Here is a 27,298-nt window from a genome sequence, read left to right on the forward strand (position 1 = left end):
GATAACTCAGACCAGATCCTGAACCACAACCCAGATAACTCAGACCAGATCCTGAACCACAACCCAGATAACTCAGACCAGATCCTGAACCACAACCCAGATAACTCAGACCAGATCCTGAACCAGAACCCAGATAACTCAGACCAGATCCTGAAACAGAACCCAGATAACTCAGACCAGATCCTGAACCACAACCCAGAAAACTCAGACCAGATCCTGAACCAGAACCCAGATAACTCAGACCAGATCCTGAAACAGAACCCAGATAACTCAGACCAGATCCTGAACCACAACCCAGATAACTCAGACCAGATCCTGAACCACAACCCAGATAACTCAGACCAGATCCTGAACCAGAACCCAGATAACTCAGACCAGATCCTGAAACAGAACCCAGATAACTCAGACCAGATCCTGAACCACAACCCAGATAACTCAGACCAGATCCTGAACCAGAACCCAGAAAACTCAGACCAGATCCTGAAACAGAACCCAGATAACTCAGACCAGATCCTGAACCACAACCCAGATAACTCAGACCAGATCCTGAAACAGAACCCAGATAACTCAGACCAGATCCTGAACCACAACCCAGATAACTCAGACCAGATCCTGAACCAGAACCCAGATAACTCAGACCAGATCCTGAACCAGAACCCAGATAACTCAGACCAGATCCTGAAACAGAACCCAGATAACTCAGACCAGATCCTGAACCAGAACCCAGATAACTCAGACCAGATCCTGAACCAGAACCCAGATAACTCAGACCAGATCCTGAACCACAACCCAGATAACTCAGACCAGATCCTGAACCAGAACCCAGATAACTCAGACCAGATCCTGAAACAGAACCCAGATAACTCAGACCAGATCCTGAACCAGAACCCAGATAACTCAGACCAGATCCTGAACCAGAACCCAGATAACTCAGACCAGATCCTGAACCACAACCCAGATAACTCAGACCAGATCCTGAACCACAACCCAGATAACTCAGACCAGATCCTGAACCACAACCCAGATAACTCAGACCAGATCCTGAACCACAACCCAGATAACTCAGACCAGATCCTGAACCAGAACCCAGATAACTCAGACCAGATCCTGAACCACAACCCAGATAACTCAGACCAGATCCTGAACCAGAACCCAGAAAACTCAGACCAGATCCTGAACCAGAACCCAGATAACTCAGACCAGATCCTGAACCAGAACCCAGATAACTCAGACCAGATCCTGAAACAGAACCCAGATAACTCAGACCAGATCCTGAACCAGAACCCAGATAACTCAGACCAGATCCTGAAACAGAACCCAGATAACTCAGACCAGATCCTGAACCAGAACCCAGATAACTCAGACCAGATCCTGAAACAGAACCCAGATAACTCAGACCAGATCCTGAACCAGAACCCAGACAACTCAGACCAGATCCTGAACCACAACCCAGATAACTCAGACCAGATCCTGAACCACAACCCAGATAACTCAGACCAGATCCTGAACCAGAACCCAGAAAACTCAGACCAGATCCTGAACCACAACCCAGATAACTCAGACCAGATCCTGAACCAGAACCCAGATAACTCAGACCAGATCCTGAACCAGAACCCAGATAACTCAGACCAGATCCTGAAACAGAACCCAGATAACTCAGACCAGATCCTGAACCACAACCCAGATAACTCAGACCAGATCCTGAACCAGAACCCAGATAACTCAGACCAGATCCTGAACCAGAACCCAGATAACTCAGACCAGATCCTGAACCAGAACCCAGATAACTCATACCAGATCCTGAACCACAACCCAGATAACTCAGACCAGATCCTGAACCACAACCCAGACAACTCAGACCAGATCCTGAACCACAACCCAGATAACTCAGACCAGATCCTGAACCAGAACCCAGATAACTCAGACCAGATCCTGAACCAGAACCCAGACAACTCAGACCAGATCCTGAACCACAACCCAGATAACTCAGACCAGATCCTGAACCAGAACCCAGATAACTCATACCAGATCCTGAACCACAACCCAGATAACTCAGACCAGATCCTGAACCAGAACCCAGAAAACTCAGACCAGATCCTGAAACCGAACCCAGAAAACTCAGACCAGATCCTGAACCAGAACCCAGATAACTCAGACCAGATCCTGAACCAGAACCCAGATAACTCAGACCAGATCCTGAACCAGAACCCAGATAACTCAGACCAGATCCTGAAACAGAACCCAGATAACTCAGACCAGATCCTGAACCACAACCCAGATAACTCAGACCAGATCCTGAACCAGAACCCAGATAACTCAGACCAGATCCTGAACCAGAACCCAGATAACTCAGACCAGATCCTGAACCACAACCCAGATAACTCAGACCAGATCCTGAACCAGAACCCAGATAACTCAGACCAGATCCTGAACCAGAACCCAGATAACTCAGACCAGATCCTGAACCAGAACCCAGATAACTCAGACCAGATCCTGAAACAGAACCCAGATAACTCAGACCAGATCCTGAACCACAACCCAGATAACTCAGACCAGATCCTGAACCAGAACCCAGATAACTCAGACCAGATCCTGAACCAGAACCCAGATAACTCAGACCAGATCCTGAACCAGAACCCAGATAACTCAGACCAGATCCTGAAACAGAACCCAGATAACTCAGACCAGATCCTGAACCACAACCCAGATAACTCAGACCAGATCCTGAACCAGAACCCAGATAACTCAGACCAGATCCTGAACCAGAACCCAGATAACTCAGACCAGATCCTGAACCACAACCCAGATAACTCAGACCAGATCCTGAACCAGAACCCAGATAACTCAGACCAGATCCTGAACCAGAACCCAGATAACTCATACCAGATCCTGAACCACAACCCAGATAACTCAGACCAGATCCTGAACCAGAACCCAGATAACTCAGACCAGATCCTGAACCACAACCCAGATAACTCATACCAGATCCTATGTATAGGATAAAAATGTACTAGATAAAAAAAAAGAGAAATATTTATTATACATTTTAGATAATCATAGAGAAATTACTAATTATAATTTTCCTTCCGAAATGAATAAATCAACAGCAGCAAGTTTTTTCAGCAAAAGGTTTGCAGTACTGGTTTAGTACCAGAACCAGTTTCTGTTGGGACGGCCTGGATGCTGATTCAGATCTGAAAAGTGCTGAGTCATTGAACCGCATCGACATCAAGTTTGTGGTAAAGACGTAAAAACACCAGAATGAAGCTGCAAATAAAACATCAGATTTCAGAAAAGACGTCAATTTTTTCTTCCTGCAGCCGTAAAAACAGACATTCACGTCAGCTGTGCAGCTGCACCACGACAACCTGAGCGGGACGCGAGGAAGACTCCACAATCCTTCATCTGTGGGATTAAATGGCAGCAATCAGGAACATCACGTTCTCGCAGACACAAAGACTGAAAAGAAAAACATCTGCTTTGAATGTTCAGCAAATAAAAAAGCCACATCAGTGAGGCGTCTTGCGGGCTGAGACCTGTGAGACATAAACATCGTCTTCAGAGGACGCTCAGCTTCTATCTGCTCATCTGAAGCAGTAGACAGATTATTAAAACTCAAATCCTGCAGATCATCTCTGCTTTAAAACAGCTTTACCTTTCCTCTGGCGACGGGAAAGCCACAAGCCGAGTCAGAAATTACCAACATCTGTCCGCTAATTCATTTAATCCTCGCGTAAACATTCAACTTGGTGAAACGCTTAACTTGCTGCGTTACGTATGCAGCATCTCGATTGGATGACGCCGTTAAGGAACACAAAAAAAGACAACCAGAAGCTAAATGTGGGGAAAGTTAGACTGTTTCAAATAAAAGAAAAATGAAAACGGGAATATCTCAGCATAACATTCCCCTGCAGCACAACGTGCAAACACAAGCTAACCTGTAACGTAAAGAACAAATCTAATCTGGGGTTAGTCTAGCAGACAGCTAAACTAGCCGAGGATTAGGCTAGCAGACAGCTAGACAAGCAGACAGCTAAGCTAGCCAAGGACTAGGCTAACAGACAGCGAGACGAGCAGACGGCTAAGCTAGCCAAGGACTAGGCTAACAGACAGCGAGACGAGCAGACGGCTAGTCTAGGAGACGGCTAGCTGATCTGATGGCGAGACTAGCTGGCAGCTAAGATAGTTAAAGCCTAGGCTAGCCGAGGACTGGGCTAGCTGAGGCTAGCGACCATATACGTATATACTTGCGAAGGCTTTCTACATCATGCAGCAGCAATGTGGCTTTTTTTTTTTTTTTACTGAAACTGCATATTCTTCATTTTTATCGTTTTTATGATGAAGAGGAGCAGAAATCTGTGCTCACCAAGTGGCAAACTCTGGCGGCTAAAAGTGAAGCCTTTGCAGAAGTGCTACAACTTTAATCAATTCAGCTGATTAGAAACCTACAGGTGACGTCATGGAGGCTCCATCCGTCTTTTTATATTCAGTCTGTGGCCCACATTTAGCCCCCCCGACCGGTTTTCCCTCTACTCTCCCTCCTCCTCAGCAGCAGGAGGCTAAAATTACCCTGCATGCACAAGCTTGTCCCTGTAATGCATCTCTGCTCATCTGTAACGATAAACCCCCAACACTCACTCTCCGAGGCGCCCTGTCACTTCCTGGTAAAAACAAATCCCAGACTCTGAGGAGAACCTGGACCCCCCCCGCCCCTGACACTTCAGTTTCCATTGGGGTCAGGGCCTTCTTCTTCCTCCATCCGGCTCAATTCCCACACCGACGTTTCCTCTCATGACAGAGGCAGTTTGGTCAGAGTCCAGCTGGCAGCCAGCTCTTCCCAACTGGACCAGAACGAGCAGCCGGACCGGTCCAATCAACTTTGTGATGAAAACACATCCAGATCTAGTTTTATCTCCAGAACCATTTCTTTCATCATGGTCTCAATTTTTTCCACCATAGATCAGAAACTGCTAATCAATGTACCGCTAAACCTGCAGCAGGAAGCTGTTTGAGGGGGGGCCGTTTTCACCGCTGCACCGCTAAACCTGCAGCAGGAAGCTGTTTGAGGGGGGGCCGTTTTCACCGCTGCACCGCTAAACCTGCAGCAGGAAGCTGTTTGAGGGGGGGCCGTTTTCACCGCTGCACCGCTAAACCTGCAGCAGGAAGCTGTTTTATTGGAGATGTTTGGAAGCTTCAGAACCTGAATCTGTTGCAGATGCTGAACATGATGATGGATCTGTTGCCATGGAGATATTGCCGTCCCTATGGTAACCGGTCGGTGTGAGGAGGTTCTGACAAATCAAACTAAAACCAGCGACGTGGTCGCCGTAAAGGCTGACTCCGACCCGGAGTTCCTGCTGAGGCCGACTGAGCGTTACGCAAAGCGAGCTGATAAGACGTCCCTCCAGCCGGAGCTCCGGGTGTTTAGTCTGAGCCAACATGATGCTTCTCCGCTGAGGAAGACTTCAAACACCAGCTAAAGGAGCAGTTGTTATCTAGCAGAGGATTTTTATTTCCTCCACACAGATGTGAGATTTAACTTGTTTCCGAGTGAAAAGCCGCGCAGGAGGATCTAAACCTTCAGCTCATGGAGGTTCAGGCGGAGAACTCTTCCTCTGCAGCTTGGGAAGCGTTTTCTTCTCTCTGCAGGATGGAGATTAAAATAAAGAATGTAAAGTTGTAAAAAGTGCAGCTGCAGCCGGAAGCATCCCGAGTTTCAGACGCGAAGCAGCAGCAGGAACTGAAATCTGCTGAAAACCCTCATCAGCTCGTCTCCGGTGGGAAGAATCGTCACGGCAACCGAGACAAAGCTGTAATTACGACTTCCTGCAACTTTTATCGCCTCGCCATGAAGGTTTGATCCAGATGTTTAATAACAGTTCAGCAGGTCGAGGAAAACCTGACGAGCTCAGGCACGACGAAGCTCCGCTTCTCCCGCCGGAGGGGGCGTGTCCTCACACAAAGACCCCGCCCACACAAGGCCACCATCTTTTTATCTAGAAGAAACTGGGTTTGTGGTTCTGATCCGCGCTCCAACCAGAAAGCAAGGCTGCAGCTTCAGGCTGGAGCGCTCTGATTGGACCGGTCTCTGCAGGGCATGCTGGGAGATGTAGTTCAAGCCTTTCTAAACAAGGACAGGACCTGTTTTCACCGAGGTCCAGCGGGGACCCTGAACGCACCGCCGGCCTGTAATTAGCACACAGCGACAGGAATGTGGAGTTTGTACTTCAAAGTGAAGCGTGATGAGTGAACAAACAGAGAGCGGCGGCTCAAACACGACGAGGCGGCTCGGCGGGGAAGAAAGGAGCGTGTTTGTTGTGGGGGAGGGGTGTGTGTGTGGGGAGGGGGGGTGACGGCAGGTAAACAAAGACCTGAAGGTTTCTGTGTTTGGAAATTTCCACGTCACACATCCTGCTCTGGAACATCCACCTGCTTCATTATTCCAGCTTTCCTTTGTACAAACGGCACAAAGCTGCAGAGAAACGCGGAAAAACTAAGAGATTCAGACTTTAAGAGAAAATATTTATCTTCTTAAAAAATCCAATCAGAAAGAAAATTACGACGGCGCTTCGCTGCTCGTCTGAAAAGAAATGAGAACCGGGTTTTTGGGTTCAGAACCTGAAGGAGACAGACCTGATAAATCTAAAAACCGTCCAATCAGCAGCGTCTTGTCACTTCCTGGCCGAACAGAAAACAGCCGGAACTTTATCGCGATCCGCGTGGAACACCGCTTCCACAAAGGTAAAGGAAACATCGGACGCGATCCAAGCTGACACAACTAGAACACCTGACATGGATCGGCCAATCAGGATGGTGCCCCACACTGACACGTTTACCAGAACCGGAATCTTCTCTGGAATTCTGCTTAGTTCCTGGTTCCTGGTGGGAATGTGGAAAGGGATTCAGACATAACCCAGTTCCAAGGAAAGGTTCCCGTTGAAGGTTCTAGATAAGGTTCCTGGTAAAGGTTCCAGACAAGGTTCTTGGTGAAGGTTCTAGGAAAGGTTCCTGGAGAAGGTTCTAGACAAGGTTCCTGGTGAAGGTTCTAGATAAGGTTCCTGGTAAAGGTTCCAGACAAGGTTCTTAGAGAAGGTTCTAGACAAGGTTCCTGGTGAAGGTTCTAGATAAGATTCCTGGTGAAGGTTCTAGATAAGATTCCTGATGAAGGTTCTAGATAAGATTCCTGGTGAAGGTTCTAGGAAAGGTTCCTGGTGAAGGTTCTAGGAAAGGTTCTAGGAAAGGTTCCTGGTGAAGGTTCGAGATAGGATTCCTGGTGAAGGTTCTAGGAAAGGTTCCTGGTGAAGGTTCTAGACAAGGTTCCTGGAGAAGGTTCTAGGAAAGGTTCCTGGTGAAGGTTCTAGACAAGGTTCCTGGTAAAGGTTCGAGACAAGGTTCCTGGTAATGGTTCTAGATAGGATTCCTGGTGAAGGTTCTAGGAAAGGTTCCTGGTGAAGGTTCTAGGAAAGGTTCCTGGTAAAGGTTCTAGATAAGATTCCTGGTGAAGGTTCTAGACAAGGTTCCTGGAGAAGGTTCTAGACAAGGTTCCTGGTGAAGGTTCTAGACAAGGTTCCTGGTGAAGGTTCTAGACAAGGTTCCTGGAGAAGGTTCTAGATAGGATTCCTGGTGAAGGTTCTAGGAAAGGTTCCTGGTGAAGGTTCTAGGAAAGGTTCCTGGTGAAGGTTCTAGATAAGATTCCTGGTGAAGGTTCTAGACAAGGTTCCTGGTGAAGGTTCTAGGAAAGGTTCCTGGTGAAGGTTCTAGACAAGGTTCCTGGAGAAGGTTCTAGGAAAGGTTCCTGATGAAGGTTCTAGGAAAGGTTCCTGGTGAAGGTTCTAGGAAAGGTTCCTGGTGAAGGTTCTAGACAAGGTTCCTGGTAAAGGTTCTAGACAAGGTTCCTGGTAAAGGTTCTAGATAGGATTCCTGGTGAAGGTTCTAGGAAAGGTTCCTGGTGAAGGTTCTAGACAAGGTTCCTGGTAAAGGTTCGAGACAAGGTTCCTGGTAATGGTTCTAGATAGGATTCCTGGTGAAGGTTCTAGGAAAGGTTCCTGGTGAAGGTTCTAGACAAGGTTCCTGGTGAAGGTTCTAGGAAAGGTTCCTGGTGAAGGTTCTAGACAAGGTTCCTGGTGAAGGTTCTAGACAAGGTTCCTGGTAAAGGTTCTAGATAGGATTCCTGGTGAAGGTTCTAGATAAGGTTTCTGGTAAAGGTTCTAGATAAGGTTTCTGGTGCAGTTTCCAGTAATTCAGATGCAATAAAAATATGTGAGTTGAAATGAAAGTCAACAATTGTTTTTCCATTTCTGTTGAGAAGAATTTTTTCTTCTACTGAATGAAATCGCGGTTCCTCCTGCTGGTAAAATGAAACCTCCACCGGATCAGAAGAAAACAACAAAATGAGAATGTTTTGTGTTGTCACAAGAAAGATGGCGTTAACTTTATTTTTATTTGAACCACTTGGTCCAGTTCAGGGTAGCAGAGAAGATGGAGTCTTCCCAGCAGTCACTGGGCGAGAAGCAGGAACTTTTACCCAAAAGTTCTGACAAAAACACCCGAACACACATATGAACATAAAAAATTATGGATCTGCAACTGAAAATGAGGTTTTAAAGGACAGAATGAGTTCTGGGTTTCCTTCAGGTTCCAGTCTGGATGAGCGAAGCCGGAAAACTGGCAGCAGAACCTCCTGATAAGACGATTAGAAATGTTTTTAGAAAACGTGTAAAAGCTGCGGTGAGGCGGCGGCGGCAGATTTTTCTACCAACCAGCAACGTTCACGCGGTTAAAACATCTCAGCTGACCCACAACCGGAGAAACGAAGCAAGAAAAACCCCATCCACTACCGGTCTCCATGTCAACGGAACAAGTTCCAGGTTTAAAGGGGAGGAGAGCAGAGCCCCTTCCTCCTCCTCCTCCACCTCCTCCCCCCCCTCTTCTTCCGCCTCTCCCTCCCCCTCCTCCTCCTCCTCCTCCCCCTCCTCCTCCTCCTCCCCCTCCTCCTCCTCCTCCTCCCCCTCCTCCTCCTCCTCCTCCTCCATGTTAAAAGACAGGGGATGTTTGTGATGTTGGAGGATTTGAAGAAGAGGCGGCCTCCTGCCTCTGATCTCCTGATAGGGCTCATCCTCTCTTTGATGGGGGGAGGGTTGGGTGAGGGGGAGGGGGGGGAGGGGGAGAAGGTGGGTGAGGGGGGGTTCCACTCAGGGACTGAAGAAAAGTTTGAATTCCTGAAATGACTTGGGTTCAGACCTCACGCTGTAGAGGAGGATCAAGTCGGTTTGTCTGATGTTCAGACTGATGTGAGGCGGCAGGATTGCTGCTCCTTTTTCAGACAGAGTGAGACATCACCTCGGGCTACAAGCTTTGATTAATCCTGACAGAGTTGTGGGATCAGCTGCTGAGCAGGTGATTCATTAAAAACACAAACAATCACATCGCAGCTGCAGGATGAAGGGCGCCTTCCAGAGTTCAGGAAGAGTTCGGTTCACTGTCGCTGATGAGTTTCACATGAACTCATATAAAACTGGAACCTGGGAAAGGGCTCTAAGAGTCTCAGCCAAAGGTTCGTCTCTACTGGGGAGGAAAACTTACAGATTTATTCCTTCATAATGCCACAAAACAAATTCCATTTCTATGAATCCAACTGGTAACGAATTGGACTCGTTTTAATGAATCCGACTCGTTTCAAACAATCTGACTCGTTTCGATGAATCCGACTCAATTCAAATAATTATAATTGGTTTAATGAATCCGACTCGTTTCCTTGAATCCGAAACTTTTGCAATGAATCCGAATAAATTTGAAAAATCCAGTTTGTTTTCATGCTCCATTCTAGCGAGCATGAACTCATCTCCACAAATCAGTCTCGTTTCCAAGAATCTGACGAGACTCGTAGATGAGTCAGATCATTTTAATGAATCAGACCCGTTACAATCTATCCGACTTATTTCCAGCAAGTCGATTCGCTTAAAAAAAATCCACAAATCTGACGTGTGTTGATTAATATGACTGCTGTAGAGTCACTGCATGGGGAGGGGGGCTATAAGCTGAGTGTGTGGCTGTAATTCAGTAGAAGAAGAAGTAGTTGCTCTAACAGGAAAACAACTGTGATGGACATCCACAAGAGGAACACGGACAGAACTCTTCTGCAGGAATTCTTTTAGGCTCTGGGAATATCTGGAATGTGTTCCTCAAACGTCCCGAGTCCTTTGATTCTTTTTTTCTCCAGATGAGAAGAAAGTTTAGAGCGAAACATCGTTAAATACTTTCAGCGTTTCTGCTGAGTCATGTTTCCTCACCTGAAAACTGAAGCTCACACATGAAGGACAAAGAAAAGTCAGGCAGGAGGACAAATGTCTCCAGAAGATGGAGTTAAAGCCGCTCCGTCCCAGTTTCAGGTCTTTAAGCTCCGCCTTCCACCGTCTGCTTACGTCTCACCTTGACCTGCAGCCTGAGACGCCACCGCACCATCAGGTGGAAGCTTCAAGGTTACAGAGATAACCGAGGGGCCCTGAACGCCTCGCACTGGTGTAAACATCTCCTGTGTGCAGAGATCTGAGACTTCATCCTGATCTGGATCTTGGGGGTTGTCCAACACCTGGACTGTTGTTGTTCTGGTGGTTCTTCTGATCCAGAATCTGATCCAGAGACTTCCTGATCCTCCAAAGTCCTGAACCACAACCCTGCAGAGAAGAACCTGGAGTCTCAGAAGGGTTTACAGGGTCTACAGCTACCATCTGGACCAGCGAACACCGATAAAAACCAGGAACTCTTCTGGTCGTAAACCAGCAGACCGGCATCTCAGCGAGACTAGGATCCGGTTTCAGGTCCACTGAAACCAGGATCCTCCATGAGAGATAAAAATGTTCTGACGGATGCAAATCTGGAAACGGTTTCTGGAGCTTCCAGAGTTCAACAGACGGTGAGTTCGAGTAAAACTGGACTGTCGAAGCGTATCACCTGGAATAACACCGGACCACCTGATCTGGAGTCCAGGATCTGGACTGGATCAGGCGACCAAACCTTTAATGTTAGTCTGGCTAAAACCGGATTACTGAAGGGTAAACGGGTTCAAACTGGATCAGTTCAGATAAAAACCAGAATTCCCACTAAACCTTGTGCCATTCCCACATTTACACTAGAAAAGATCCTTTCAGTCCTCCCAGCCCGAACTGGTCCACACAGATGGACGCCCTTCCCGGACTGGTGGAGGTTCCCTTTGGGTTTAACTGGAAACTGGTTTTATAGACTGGACTGATGGGGATCATGTGATGGACCATAACTGGACTATAAAGAACTGGATGAAACTGGACCGTCTGTAGAATCCAGTTTGCTGTGAAATAATGTTTTATAAATAAAGCTGAATTAAACGGAACCAGATCTGATTCGGTTCTGGATGCAGATTTCCAGTCTGAACCAGTTCTCGGGTCAGTGAATCTCTTCAGTTCAGTACCAGAACGACTCTTTGAAGTCTCCACACGAATTCCTTTCAAGATAAAGCTGTTCTGAGACCGGAGCCTCCTGGACCGGACCAGACCGGGCTGGGCTGGACTGGACTGGACTGGACTGGACCAAACCAGACCAGGCTGGACCAGAGGAGACTGGACAGGACCAGACTAGACCGGACCAGACTGGACTTGATCAGACTCACAGGAGTAGACCGGACTAGACCAGACTGGACTGTACCGGACCAAACTGGACTTGACCGGACCAGACTGGACCAGACCTGACTGGACTGGACTGGACTGGAACAGACAGGAACAGACTAGACTAGACCAGACTGGACTAGACCGGACCAGACTAGACCAGACTCACTGGACTGGACCGGACCAAACCAGACTAGACCAGACTGGACCGGACCAAACCAGACTAGACCAGACTGGACTGGACCGGACCAGACTAGACCAGACTGGACTGGACCGGACCAGACTAGACCAGACTCACTGGACTGGACCGGACCAAACCAGACTAGACAAGACTGGACTGGACCGGACCAGACTGGACTGGACTGGACCGGACCAAATTAAACCAGACTGGACTAGACCAGACCAGACTGGACTGGACCGGACCAGACCAGACTAGACCAGACTGGACTGGACCGGACCAGACTGGACTGGACCGGACCAGACGAGACCAGACTCACTGGACTGGACCGGACCAGACTGGGCCAGACCAGACTGGATTGCACCGGACCAGACCGGACCAGACTCACTGGACCGAACCGGACCAGACTAGAATAGACTCACTGGACTGGACCGGACCAGACTGGACCAGACCGGACCAGACCAGACTGGACCGGACCAGATTGGACCAGACCGGACCGGACCAGACTGGACCAGACCGGACCAGACTAGAATAGACTCACTGGACCGGACCAGACTGGACCAGACCAGACTGGACCAGACCGGACCGGACCAGACTGGACCAGACTGGACCAGACCAGACTGGACCGGACCAGACTGGACCAGACCAGACCGGACCAGACTGGACCAGACCGGACCAGACCGGACCAGACTGGACCAGACCAGTCGGATTTAAAACAATTGATGTGTTTAATACTCAAACTGAAAAATCTGCTTCCAGGAATTCCAAACAGAAATTCTCTGAAATGGAGCAGCATGCCGGGGTGAGGGGGGGTGGGGTAGGGGGAGGGTTAAATGAAGGTTCTGGTCCACGGGTCGGTCTCTCATCAGCTGCAATAAGTCAGTCGAGGTTTCCAGTCTCCTTCCAGCTGTGCAGCCTGCGTAATCTCCCCGATCCCAGTTTCCCACGCTGAGCTCATTCCACCAAACAATGAGTCCAGATGACTCCCCCGCCTCACCCGCCTCCCCCTCACACAGTCAGATTGGTGTAATTTACAACAGCTGGTCACAACAGAGGGCGGGAACGAGTCCCCATCACGGGCTGGGAAACCGGCTTTTCCCACAACCCACCGCTGCTCCGAACGACTTCACCCGGAAGCTTCGGTCTGAAAGGGTTCTGGTGAAGCCGGTCCGAACTTCCAGAACCGCCTTTCCCTTCTCTGAAACCCTAGAACCAGCAGGAGCTACGATGTCCTGCAGGAAGATCTGCACTTAAACACCTCGTTTATGTTCCGCCAGCTCCTAAAGCCAGGAACCTTTTAGAACCACCAGGTCCTAAAGCCAGGAACCTTTTAGAACCACCAGGTCCTAAAGCCAGGAACCTTTTGGAACCACCAGGTCCTAAAGCCAGGAACCTTTTGGAACCACCAGGTCCTAAAGCCAGGAACCTTTTGGAACCACCAGGTCCTAAAGCCAGGAACCTTTTGGAACCACCAGGTCCTAAAGCCAGGAACCTTTTAGAACCATCAGGTCCTAAAGCCAGGAACATTATAGAACCATCAGGTTCTAAAGCCAGGAACCTTACAAAACTGTCAGGTCCTAAAGCCAGGAACCTTATGAAACCATGAGGTTCTAAAGCCAGGAACCTTTTAGAACCATCAGGTCCTAAATCCAGGAACCTTATAGAACCACCAGGTCCTAAAGCCAGGAACCTTATAGAACCATCAGGTCCTAAAGCCAGGAACCTTATAGAACCATCAGGTCCTAAAGCCAGGAACCTTTTAGAACCATCAGGTCCTAAAGCCAGGAACCTTTTGGAACCATCACGTCCTAAAGCCAGGAACCTTTTAGAATCACCAGGTCCTAAAGCCAGGAACCTTATAGAACCATCAGGTCCTAAAGCCAGGAACCTTATAGAACCATCAGGTCCTAAAGCAAGGGACCTTACAGAACCACCAGGTCCCAAAGCCAGGAACCTTATAGAACCACCAGGTTCTAAAGCCAGGAACCTTATAGAACCACCAGGTCCTAAAGCCAGGAACCTTATGAAACCATGAGGTTCTAAAGCCAGGAACCTTTTAGAACCGCCAGGTCCTAAAGCCAGGAACCTTATAGAACCATGAGGTTCTAAAGCCAGGAACCTTTTAGAACCATCAGGTCCTAAATCCAGGAACCTTATAGAACCACCAGGTCCTAAAGCCAGGAACCTTATAGAACCATCAGGTCCTAAAGCCAGGAACCTTATAGAACCATCAGGTCCTAAAGCCAGGAACCTTTTTAGAACCATCAGGTCCTAAAGCCAGGAACCTTTTGGAACCATCAGGTCCTAAAGCCAGGAACCTTTTAGAATCACCAGGTCCTAAAGCCAGGAACCTTATAGAACCATCAGGTCCTAAAGCCAGGAACCTTATAGAACCATCAGGTCCTAAAGCCAGGAACCTTTTAGAACCATCAGGTCCTAAAGCCAGGAACATTATAGAACCATCAGGTTCTAAAGCCAGGAACCTTACAGAACTGCCAGGTCCTAAAGCCAGGAACCTTTTAGAACCATCAGGTCCTAAAGCCAGGAACATTATAGAACCATCAGGTTCTAAAGCCAGGAACCTTACAGAACTGCCAGGTCCTAAAGCCAGGAACCTTTTAGAACCACCAGGTCCTAAAGCCAGGAACCTTATGAAACCATGAGGTTCTAAAGCCAGGAACCTTTTAGAACCGCCAGGTCCTAAAGCAGGGAACCTTATAGAACCATCAGGTCCTAAAGCCAGGAACCTTTTAGAACCATCAGGTCCTAAAGCCAGGAACCTTTTAGAACCATCAGGTCCTAAAGCCAGGAACCTTATAGAACCATCAGGTCCTAAAGCCAGGAACCTTTTAGAACCACCAGGTCCTAAAGCCAGGAACCTTATGAAACCATGAGGTTCTAAAGCCAGGAACCTTTTAGAACCGCCAGGTCCTAAAGCCAGGAACCTTATAGAACCATCAGGTCCTAAAGCCAGGAACCTTTTAGAACCATCAGGTCCCAAAGCCAGGAACCTTTTAGAACCACCAGGTCCTAAAGCCAGGAACCTTTTGGAACCACCAGGTCCTAAAGCCAGGAACCTTTTGGAACCACCAGGTCCTAAAGCCAGGAACCTTTTAGAACCATCAGGTCCTAAAGCCAGGAACATTATAGAACCATCAGGTTCTAAAGCCAGGAACCTTACAAAACTGTCAGGTCCTAAAGCCAGGAACCTTATAGAACCACCAGGTCCTAAAGCCAGGAACCTTATGAAACCATGAGGTTCTAAAGCCAGGAACCTTTTAGAACCATCAAGTCCTAAATCCAGGAACCTTATAGAACCACCAGGTCCTAAAGCCAGGAACCTTATAGAACCTTCAGGTCCTAAAGCCAGGAACCTTATAGAACCATCAGGTCCTAAAGCCAGGAACCTTTTAGAACCATCAGGTCCTAAAGCCAGGAACCTTTTGGAACCATCACGTCCTAAAGCCAGGAACCTTTTAGAATCACCAGGTCCTAAAGCCAGGAACCTTATAGAACCATCAGGTCCTAAAGCCAGGAACCTTATAGAACCATCAGGTCCTAAAGCAAGGGACCTTACAGAACCACCAGGTCCCAAAGCCAGGAACCTTATAGAACCACCAGGTTCTAAAGCCAGGAACCTTATAGAACCATCAGGTCCTAAAGCCAGGAACCTTTTAGAACCATCAGGTCCTAAAGCCAGGAACATTATAGAACCATCAGGTTCTAAAGCCAGGAACCTTACAGAACTGCCAGGTCCTAAAGCCAGGAACCTTTTAGAACCACCAGGTCCTAAAGCCAGGAACCTTATGAAACCATGAGGTTCTAAAGCCAGGAACCTTTTAGAACCGCCAGGTCCTAAAGCCAGGAACCTTATAGAACCATCAGGTCCTAAAGCCAGGAACCTTTTAGAACCATCAGGTCCTAAAGCCAGGAACCTTATAGAACCATCAGGTCCTAAAGCCAGGAACCTTTTAGAACCATCAGGTCCTAAAGCCAGGAACCTTATAGAACCATCAGGTCCTAAAGCCAGGAACCTTATAGAACCATCAGGTCCTAAAGCCAGGAACCTTATAGAACCACCAGGTCCTAAACCCAGGAACCTTATGAAACCATGAGGTTCTAAAGCCAGGAACCTTTTAGAACCGCCAGGTCCTAAAGCCAGGAACCTTATAGAACCATCAGGTCCTAAAGCCAGGAACCTTATAGAACCATCAGGTCCCAAAGCCAGGAACCTTTTAGAACCACCAGGTCCTAAAGCCAGGAACCTTTTAGAACCATCAGGTCCTAAAGCCAGGAACATTATAGAACCATCAGGTTCTAAAGCCAGGAACCTTACAGAACTGCCAGGTCCTAAAGCCAGGAACCTTTTAGAACCACCAGGTCCTAAAGCCAGGAACCTTATGAAACCATGAGGTTCTAAAGCCAGGAACCTTTTAGAACCACCAGGTCCTAAAGCCAGGAACCTTATAGAACCATCAGGTCCTAAAGCCAGGAACCTTTTAGAACCATCAGGTCCTAAAGCCAGGAACCTTTTAGAACCATCAGGTCCTAAAGCCAGGAACCTTATAGAACCATCAGGTCCTAAAGCCAGGAACCTTTTAGAACCACCAGGTCCTAAAGCCAGGAACCTTATGAAACCATGAGGTTCTAAAGCCAGGAACCTTTTAGAACCGCCAGGTCCTAAAGCCAGGAACCTTATAGAACCATCAGGTCCTAAAGCCAGGAACCTTTTAGAACCATCAGGTCCCAAAGCCAGGAACCTTTTAGAACCACCAGGTCCTAAAGCCAGGAACCTTTTGGAACCATCAGGTCCTAAAGCCAGGAACCTTTTGGAACCACCAGGTCCTAAAGCCAGGAACCTTTTAGAACCATCAGGTCCTAAAGCCAGGAACATTATAGAACCATCAGGTTCTAAAGCCAGGAACCTTACAAAACTGTCAGGTCCTAAAGCCAGGAACCTTATAGAACCACCAGGTCCTAAAGCCAGGAACCTTATGAAACCATGAGGTTCTAAAGCCAGGAACCTTTTAGAACCATCAAGTCCTAAATCCAGGAACCTTATAGTACCACCAGGTCCTAAAGCCAGGAACCTTATAGAACCTTCAGGTCCTAAAGCCAGGAACCTTATAGAACCATCAGGTCCTAAAGCCAGGAACCTTTTAGAACCATCAGGTCCTAAAGCCAGGAACCTTTTGGAACCATCACGTCCTAAAGCCAGGAACCTTTTAGAATCACCAGGTCCTAAAGCCAGGAACCTTATAGAACCATCAGGTCCTAAAGCCAGGAACCTTATAGAACCATCAGGTCCTAAAGCAAGGGACCTTACAGAACCACCAGGTCCCAAAGCCAGGAACCTTATAGAACCACCAGGTTCTAAAGCCAGGAACCTTATAGAACCATCAGGTCCTAAAGCCAGGAACCTTTTAGAACCATCAGGTCCTAAAGCCAGGAACATTATAGAACCATCAGGTTCTAAAGCCAGGAACCTTACAGAACTGCCAGGTCCTAAAGCCAGGAACCTTTTAGAACCACCAGGTCCTAAAGCCAGGAACCTTATGAAACCATGAGGTTCTAAAGCCAGGAACCTTTTAGAACCGCCAGGTCCTAAAGCCAGGAACCTTATAGAACCATCAGGTCCTAAAGCCAGGAACCTTTTAGAACCATCAGGTCCTAAAGCCAGGAACCTTATAGAACCATCAGGTCCTAAAGCCAGGAACCTTTTGGAACCATCAGGTTCTAAAGCCAGGAACCTTTTAGAACCATCAGGTCCTAAAGCCAGGAACCTTTTGGAACCATCAGGTTCTAAAGGTTCTAGGATGTAAGGTTCCGGGGGGGGGGGGGGGGGCAGCTGGGGTTCAGACAGACACGGGTCAGCGTGTCGGATCAGAACCAGTCTGTGTGTGTGTGTGTGTGTGTGTGTGTGTGTGTGTGTGTGTGTGTGTGTGGTAAATGAAGAGAGCCTTTTCATGTTGCTCTCAGCCTTGATGTAGCTTGTCAAGTCAGGACATGTTGCCTTCCTGCAGCAGCAGACTCTACACACACACTGATACACACACACACACACACACACACACACACACACACACACACTGATACACACACACACACACACACACACACTGATACACACACACACACACACACACTGATACACACACACACACACACACTGATACACACAAACACACACACTGATACACACACACACACACACACACTGATACACACACACACACACACACACACTGATACACACACACACACACACACACTGATACACACACACACACACACTGATACACACACACACACACACACTGATACACACACACACACACTGATACACACAAACACACACACTGATACACACACACACACACACTGATACACACACACACACACACAACACACAAATACACACACACACACTGATACACACACACACACACAGACACACACTGATACACACACATACACTGATACACACGCACACACACACAATGATACACACACACACACACTGATACACACACACACTGATACACACACACACAGAATACACACACACACTGATACACACACACACACACACACACTGATACACACAAACACACACACTGATACACACACACACACACAACAGACACACACACACTGATAAACACACACACATGACACACACACACACTGATACACACACACACTGATACACACACACACACACACTGATACACACAAACACACACACTGATACACACACACACACTGATACACACAAACACACACACTGATACACACACACACACTGATACACACAAACACACACACTGATACACACACACACTGATACACAACACACACACACACTGATAAACACACACACACACACTCACACACACACACACACTGATGCACACACACACACACACACACACACACCACACACACACACAGTGATACACACACACAACACACAAATACACACACACACACACACACACACACTGATACACACACACACACTGATACACACACACACACACACACACACACACATATCCAGACCTGGGCCCAGATCCAGATCCAGGTTTTACCTGACACTTCACACAGATGAAGCGAACCCTAACCCAGGTCTCTCCAGTCCTCCACCAGACCTGTAGGACATCCTGATCTGGATGTTTCCTCTGATCCAGGATCAGGACCAGATGTTCTGACTGGAAACCAGTAAACATGCGAAGTGGTTGAAACTGGAAGACGAGTAGCAGCAAGAAACCTCTTCATTCTGAGAACACCAGGTTCCTCCAAGATCCAGGCAGGAACCAGACCGGAACAAGTCCTGCACAGGTAGAACCAGACCGGAACAAGTCCTGCAGACGTAGAACCAGACCGGAACAAGTCCAGCAGATGTAGAACCAGACCGGAACAAGTCCTGCAGACGTAGAACCAGACCGGAACAAGTCCTGCACACGTAGAACCAGACCGGAACAAGTCCTGCAGACGTAGAACCAGACCGGAACAAGTCCAGCAGATGTAGAACCAGACCGGAACAAGACCTGCACACGTAGAACCAGACCGGAACAAGTCCTGCAGATGTAGAACCAGACCGGAACAAGACCTGCACACGTAGAACCAGACCGGAACAAGACCTGCACATGTAGAACCAGACCGGAACAAGTCCTGCACACGTAGAACCAGACCGGGACAAGTCCAGCAGACGTAGAACCAGACCGGAACAAGACCTGCACATGTAGAACCAGACCGGAACAAGTCCTGCAGATGTAGAACCAGACCGGAACAAGTCCTGCACACGTAGAACCAGACCGGAACAAGTCCAGCAGACGTAGAACCAGACCGGAACAAGACCTGCACACGTAGAACCAGACCGGAACAAGTCCTGCAGACGTAGAACCAGACCGGAACAAGTCCTGCAGATGTAGAACCAGACCGGAACAAGACCTGCACACGTAGAACCAGACCGGAACAAGACCTGCACACGTAGAACCAGACCGGAACAAGTACTGCAGACGTAGAACCAGACCGGAACAAGACCTGCACACGTAGAACCAGACCGGGACAAGTCCTGCAGACGTAGAACCAGACCGGAACAAGACCTGCAGACGTAGAACCAGACCAGAACAAGTCCAGCAGATGTAGAACCAGACCGGAACAAGTCCTGCAGACGTAGAACCAGACCGGAACAAGACCTGCACACGTAGAACCAGACCGGAACAAGACCTGCACACGTAGAACCAGACCGGAACAAGACCTGCACACGTAGAACCAGACCGGAACAAGTCCTGCACACGTAGAACCAGACCGGAACAAGTCCTGCAGATGTAGAACCAGACCGGAACAAGTCCTGCAGATGTAGAACCAGACCGGAACAAGACCTGCAGACGTAGAACCAGACCGGAACAAGTCCAGCAGACGTAGAACCAGACCGGAACCAGTCCTGCACACGTAGAACCAGACCGGAACAAGACCAGCAGACGTAGAACCAGACCGGAACAAGTCCTGCACACGTAGAACCAGACCGGAACAAGACCAGCAGACGTAGAACCAGACCGGAACAAGTCCTGCAGACGTAGAACCAGACCGGAACAAGACCTGCACACGTAGAACCAGACCGGAACAAGACCTGCACACGTAGAACCAGACCGGAACAAGACCGGAACAAGACCTGCACACGTAGAACCAGACCGGAACAAGACCTGCACACGTAGAACCAGACCGGAACAAGTCCAGCAGACATAAGACCAGACCGGAACAAGACCTGCAGACGTAGAACCAGACCGGAACAAGACCTGCACACGTAGAACCAGACCGGAACAAGACCTGCACACGTAGAACCAGACCGGAACAAGACCTGCAGACGTAAAACCAGACCGGAACAAGACCTGCAGACGTAGAACCAGACCGGAACAAGTCCTGCACACGTAGAACCAGACCGGAACAAGTCCTGCAGACGTAAAACCAGACCGGAACAAGACCTGCAGACGTAGAACCAGACCGGAATAGTCCAGCACACTTAGAACCAGACCGGAACAAGTCCTGCACACTTAGAACCAGACCGGAACAAGTCCAGCAGACGTAAAACCAGACCGGAACAAGTCCTGCAGATGTAGAACCAGACCGGAACAAGTCCTGCAGACGTAAAAACAGACCGGAACAAGACCTGCAGACGTAGAACCAGACCGGAACAAGCCCTGCACACGTAGAACCAGACCGGAACAAGTCCTGCACACTTAGAACCAGACCGGAACAAGTCCTGCACACGTAGAACCAGACCGGAACAAGTCCTGCACACGTAGAACCAGACCGGAACAAGTCCTGCACACGTAGAACCAGACCGGAACAAGCCCTGCACACGTAGAACCAGACCGGAACAAGTCCAGCAGACGTAGAACCAGACCGGAACAAGTCCAGCACACTTAGAACCAGACCGGAACAAGTCCTGCACACTTAGAACCAGACCAGAACAAGTCCAGCAGACGTAAAACCAGACCGGAACAAGACCTGCAGACGTAGAACCAGACCGGAACAAGTCCAGCACACTTAGAACCAGACCGGAACAAGTCCTGCACACTTAGAACCAGACCGGAACAAGTCCAGCAGACGTAAAACCAGACCGGAACAAGTCCAGCACACTTAGAACCAGACCGGAACAAGTCCAGCAGACGTAAAACCAGACCGGAACAAGACCTGCAGACGTAGAACCAGACCGGAACAAGACCTGCACACGTAGAACCAGACCGGAACAAGACCTGCACATGTAGAACCAGACCGGAACAAGTCCTGCACACTTAGAACCAGACCGGAACAAGTCCTGCACACTTAGAACCAGACCGGAACAAGACCTGCAGACGTAGAACCAGACCGGAACAAGTCCTGCACACTTAGAACCAGACCGGAACAAGTCCAGCAGACGTAAAACCAGACCGGAACAAGTCCTGCACACGTAGAACCAGACCGGAACAAGTCCTGCAGACGTAAAACCAGACCAGAACAAGACCTGCAGACGTAGAACCAGACCGGAACAAGTCCTGCACACTTAGAACCAGACCGGAACAAGTCCTGCACACTTAGAACCAGACCGGAACAAGTCCTGCACACGTAGAACCAGACTGGAACAAGTCCTGCACACGTAGAACCAGACCGGAACAAGTCCTGCACACGTAGAACCAGACCGGAACAAGCCCTGCAGACGTAGAACCAGACCGGAACAAGTCCAGCAGACGTAAAACCAGACCGGAATAAGACCTGCAGACGTAGAACCAGACCGGAACAAGTCCAGCACACTTAGAACCAGACCGGAACAAGTCCTGCACACTTAGAACCAGACCGGAACAAGTCCAGCAGACGTAAAACCAGACCGGAACAAGACCTGCACACGTAGAACCAGACCGGAACAAGTCCAGCACACTTAGAACCAGACCGGAACAAGTCCTGCACACTTAGAACCAGACCGGAACAAGTCCAGCAGACGTAAAACCAGACCGGAACAAGTCCAGCACACTTAGAACCAGACCGGAACAAGTCCTGCACACTTAGAACCAGACCGGAACAAGTCCAGCAGACGTAAAACCAGACCGGAACAAGTCCAGCAGACGTAGAACCAGACCGGAACAAGTCCAGCAGACGTAAAACCAGACCGGAACAAGACCTGCAGACGTAGAACCAGACCGGAACAAGTCCAGCAGACGTAGAACCAGACCGGAACAAGTCCTGCAGACGTAGAACCAGACCGGAACAAGTCCAGCAGACGTAGAACCAGACCGGAACAAGTCCAGCAGACGTAGAACCAGACCGGAACAAGTCCTGCAGACGTAAAACCAGACCGGAATAAGACCTGCAGACGTAGAACCAGACCGGAACAAGTCCAGCACACTTAGAACCAGACCGGAACAAGTCCTGCACACTTAGAACCAGACCGGAACAAGTCCAGCAGACGTAAAACCAGACCGGAACAAGACCTGCACACGTAGAACCAGACCGGAACAAGTCCAGCACACTTAGAACCAGACCGGAACAAGTCCTGCACACTTAGAACCAGACCGGAACAAGTCCAGCAGACGTAAAACCAGACCGGAACAAGTCCAGCACACTTAGAACCAGACCGGAACAAGTCCTGCACACTTAGAACCAGACCGGAACAAGTCCAGCAGACGTAAAACCAGACCGGAACAAGTCCAGCAGACGTAGAACCAGACCGGAACAAGTCCAGCAGACGTAAAACCAGACCGGAACAAGACCTGCAGACGTAGAACCAGACCGGAACAAGTCCAGCAGACGTAGAACCAGACCGGAACAAGTCCAGCAGACGTAGAACCATCATCCATCAATCCATTATCTATTCATCCATCCATTCATTCATCCGTCCATTTTGATGGTTGTCATGTTTGTGTTATGGTTGTTGTTTGTTTACATTTTTGTTGTTTACTTTCTCTATTGTTGTTGTTGTGGGCAGCAGTGGCTTGGGAGGTAGAGCAGATCATCCAGTGACACAGAGGTCGGTGGTTTGACTCCTGCTCCACAGTCGCTGTGTCCCTTGGCAGGAAACATCACCGTCCAGTGTCGTATCGCCGGTGTGCAGATGTAAATGAACGATTAGGTGATCAGCGAAGCCGCTGGTGTTTATCGGTTGCCGTCAGTGTGAACCAGCTGTGGCTCCACATGAAGCTTCCCGTAAGAATGAACGATGGATTCAGTGGAAAACGCTGTCGGTGCCTTAAAAAGGGCTTTAATCCATTACTGAGAGGCCTGACGTCCTGTTCCGGCTTCTAGACGCCAGAACTTCTGCAGTGTATGGTGGCGTTCGCCGTCAGAGCGAAGGAAGACGCCGGCGTGTCACGAGGCTCCCTTAGCTCTGATTGGACGAGCACCCGGAGCGGCGGCGTGACCAAACCCTTCAGGAATGTGACAACAGCCGAGCTGCTGCTGGAGGCCTTCAGCTGCAGAAATAGACGCTGGAGGTATTTTTAAAAGCTGCAAGACGACCTCGGCCGGCGTGCAGCTCACACTCATCCATCGGAATCGCACCGTCCACATAAAGCCTCCTGACCATCAGGACTTTTATTGGTAACCAGGAGCACCATGAGCCCCTAGTGGCTGTTTGTGGTATTACACGCTAACATGTTTGTTTTACTTTTTATTAAGTCAGACATGATGAGTCGTCAGGGTGCATTTCCCTGGAGAAACATCTGATCAGATCGACACGTTTTCTGTTGTTGCAGAGATTAAACGTTTCCATCAGCTGTGTGACGACACCAGAAGATGGCGCTGCAGCCGACCTCACGAAGGCTGGAAGGAACATTTAGCAGAAATAAAGTCCATTTCTGCTCATGTATGTACAGAAACATGGAAATCTGTTTTCGAAGTTGTCACACATCTCCGTCCTCATGCTTCCATCCGTCTTTCACATTGCCATTGCTGTTCAGTCTGTTCATCCACTAGAGGGCAGTGCTGAGTTCAGAGTTCACCTCCACGTTCCCACAGCGGTTCGTAGCGCTAACGCACCGCTATAAAGTAGGAGTTTGTATTGGTAAGAATCTGGCGATATGATACGTATCACAGATACGGACCACCGATACGATACATAGCGATATGTCAGGATACTATAAGCAAGACAATATATTGCGATTTTTGTTCACTAGTAGTAAACACTGAATTCTGCCGCATGTTTGACATTACCTTACTGAATAAGAGCAGATCTACACTTTTCTTCAGAATAAATAAAAACTGATCTTTATGAATAAGATGAATAAAGAAAAAAAGCTCTGTCTCATCAGTAAAGATTGGTTGTTTGATATAATCGATACAATGATTATAAATATCAATATATTGTCACACTAAATATTGCGATATTTCAATATTTTCTTACACCCCGACTATAAAGTTAAACCACAAAGTTTTCTCTCTGATCTCTTCAACAACTTCATCTTCTTCTGCTGTTTTTCCATTTTGCGGCTTCTGAGTCACTTTCCTCTTCTTCTCTGGCTGTATGTCAGCTCTAAAACTCAACACTGCCCCCGGTGGCTTCCAGTGGTAGTACCTAAGGCCTTGAAAACAGACCAAATGTCAATCTGCCGTAACCTCGCAGAAGATTAACAAAACTGTCCATCTGTCTGCGTGACCCTCTTTACAGCCAGCATTAATGGATCTTAATCCACTTTTCCAGTCATGATGACGAATCAAAGCAGTTTTCGCTGAATCAACCCACCGACCCTCCGGTGGGAAGACAACCGCTGATCCACCTGATCCACAGCCACCCTTACAGACACGACCACGACCTGCTTACATCCAGAATGAACTTGTTTTAGATGACGTTTCTCAAGTTTCCAGTGCGACGCTTTCACAAGCTGCTTTATGACCAGTAGGGGGCGGTGCGTCCTGAGAATGACGCAAAACGTAAACATCGCAACAGAACTGCTAAAGGAAACACCGACCTTAACAAAAACCGCTCAAAACATCGTTAAAAGTCGTTACAGGGTTTTTACGATTTCGTAAGGCGTTTTCTTTTAGACGTGTTTATGTAAGTCTCAAAGTTGTTTCTGCTTTTACACATCACCGGATTGGGGGGGGGGGGGGGGGGGGGGGTGTCATGTGATCAGTTTATTTTAGGTAAAGATGGTGCAAATGTACAGACCAAGAACTTTTACCAGAACTGCGGCTAGAAACTATTTTTACTCGGTATTCATCCAGATCCACTTCCAGGTCCGGTATTCTCCCCGACTCACAACCAGAACTCAAACCTCGGACCTGAGCTGGACCGGTTTGAGTGGTTTACATGTCAGAACCGGATCTTTAACAGGCCCATGGGAGATCTGAACCAGAATCCTCCAGAAAGCTCTGACATCAAACCTGCGACTCAGAAACTACCTGAGACCCCCACAACCGGACCGGGCCAGCAGGATGTGTTCAGACACCATTAGGACATCAGAAAGTTGATCTTACAGTCTGGTCAGAGGGTTGCGACCCCCATGAGGGCGCACGCGCCCATACACATACACACACACACACACACACACACACACACACTGAAAACTTCATCTTTCGGGTTGAAAACCAGCTGTCTTCATCATCTTCATCATCATGTTTCTGTTTAATGACCTGGACTCTGGTTCTGCTCAGAAGTCCAGGACCAGAACCAGCTTCTCACACCTTTAGTGTGCGCGTGAGTGAGTGTGTGTGCGTGAGTGTGTGTGTTTCGGGGGTCTTACCGAGGTGCAGGGTGAGGTTGATGGAGTTGGGGTACTGGATCCCCGCCAGCATGGTCTGGCTCTGCCACCAGGTCGTGTCCTGCTGGTTGTTGTAGTCGGTCAGGTACGCGGCGCCGTGGTGGTTCCGCGGGTCGCGCGCGTCGCAGATGTGGCAGGACTTGGTGACCCCGGTGGCGCCGGTCTGCACGCAGTACTCCTCCGGCGGAGATCCGCAGGTGTTGGTGGCCTCCACCGTCATGTTAAAAGCTGCGTTCACGAACTCCGGCATGCAGCGCTGCGGTCGGCCCTGCTCGTCCGCGCACTCATCCATGGCGGCGCGGACGCACACCGCGACCACCCCGCTCCAAAGCACCAGAGCCCGGATCGAACTCTGCATTCTGCTGGCCCGCTGGGTCCTGCTTCTGGTCCAGGAAACTCCCACACCAACTCTCCCAGAACTTCTCCAAAGTTTGCGGTTTGCGGCAGATTCCGCAGAAACAGCGATAGGCGTGAAGAGAAAGATGCGGGAATGTGACCCGCGGCGGCTCGGCTGGCTGTCAGGCCGCGTCCTGCAGCTCGTCTGGCGGCTGTGCGTCGCTCTTCGCTCGGGCCTCAGCTCTTTGTGTCCGCCGCCATGCAGCGAACTCCGGCAGGAAAAGACGGGAGTCCAGACTACACCCAGTCCGCTACTGCGCAGCTCCGAGGCGCAGAGGACCACCGCCACTTCCGTCTGGAAACACGCGCACCCTCACCTGGACACGCGCGCGCTCCGGAGTTGCGACGTGCGCGAGCTTTCTGACTTTCTACTGAGTTGGAAAAGTTTTAATGTTTTACTGAAGTTTAAACAACTTTAAACTAACCCAGAAAACCTCCATCTGGACCAGAACCAGGAGCAAAACCTCCATCTGGACCAGAACCAGGAGGAAAACCTCCATCTGGACCAGAACCAGGAAGGAAAACCTCCATCTGGACCAGAACCAGGAGGGGAAACATCCATCTGGACCAGAACCAGGAAGGAAATCCTCCATCTGGACCAGAACCAGGAAGGAAAACCTCCATCTGGACCAGAACCAGGAGCAAAACCTCCATCTGGACCAGAACCAGGAGGAAAACCTCCATCTGGACCAGAACCAGGAGCAAAACCTCCATCTGGACCAGAACCAGGAGGAAAACCTCCATCAGGACCAGAACCAGGAGTAAAACCTCCATCTGGACCAGAACCAGGAGCAAAACCTCCATCTGGACCAGAACCAGGAGGAAAACCTCCATCTGGACCAGAACCAGGA

The 27,298-nt window shown here is 49.0% G+C and overlaps 1 protein-coding gene across 2 annotated transcripts in view; it reads right to left on the reverse strand.

Annotated features, from left to right (window-relative positions):
• Positions 1-26,686, reverse strand: part of lamc1 (laminin, gamma 1) — an 80,663-nt gene extending 53,977 nt beyond the window's left edge. The window contains exon 1 of one of the 2 annotated variants that reach the window (XM_079243720.1): positions 26,034-26,686. In XM_079243720.1, the coding sequence (XP_079099846.1) occupies positions 26,034-26,409 (376 nt within the window). In that variant the 5' untranslated portion in view covers positions 26,410-26,686. Of the gene's footprint in view, positions 1-23,239; positions 23,606-26,033 lie in introns of those variants that run through there. The other variant, XM_079243721.1, reaches the window with a different exon arrangement.
• Positions 26,687-27,298: the final 612 nt, after the last annotated feature.

This window comes from Telmatherina bonti (assembly GCF_933228915.1).
Source record: "Telmatherina bonti genome assembly, chromosome: 7".
In the NCBI taxonomy this organism is placed as follows: Eukaryota; Metazoa; Chordata; class Actinopteri; order Atheriniformes; family Telmatherinidae; genus Telmatherina; species Telmatherina bonti.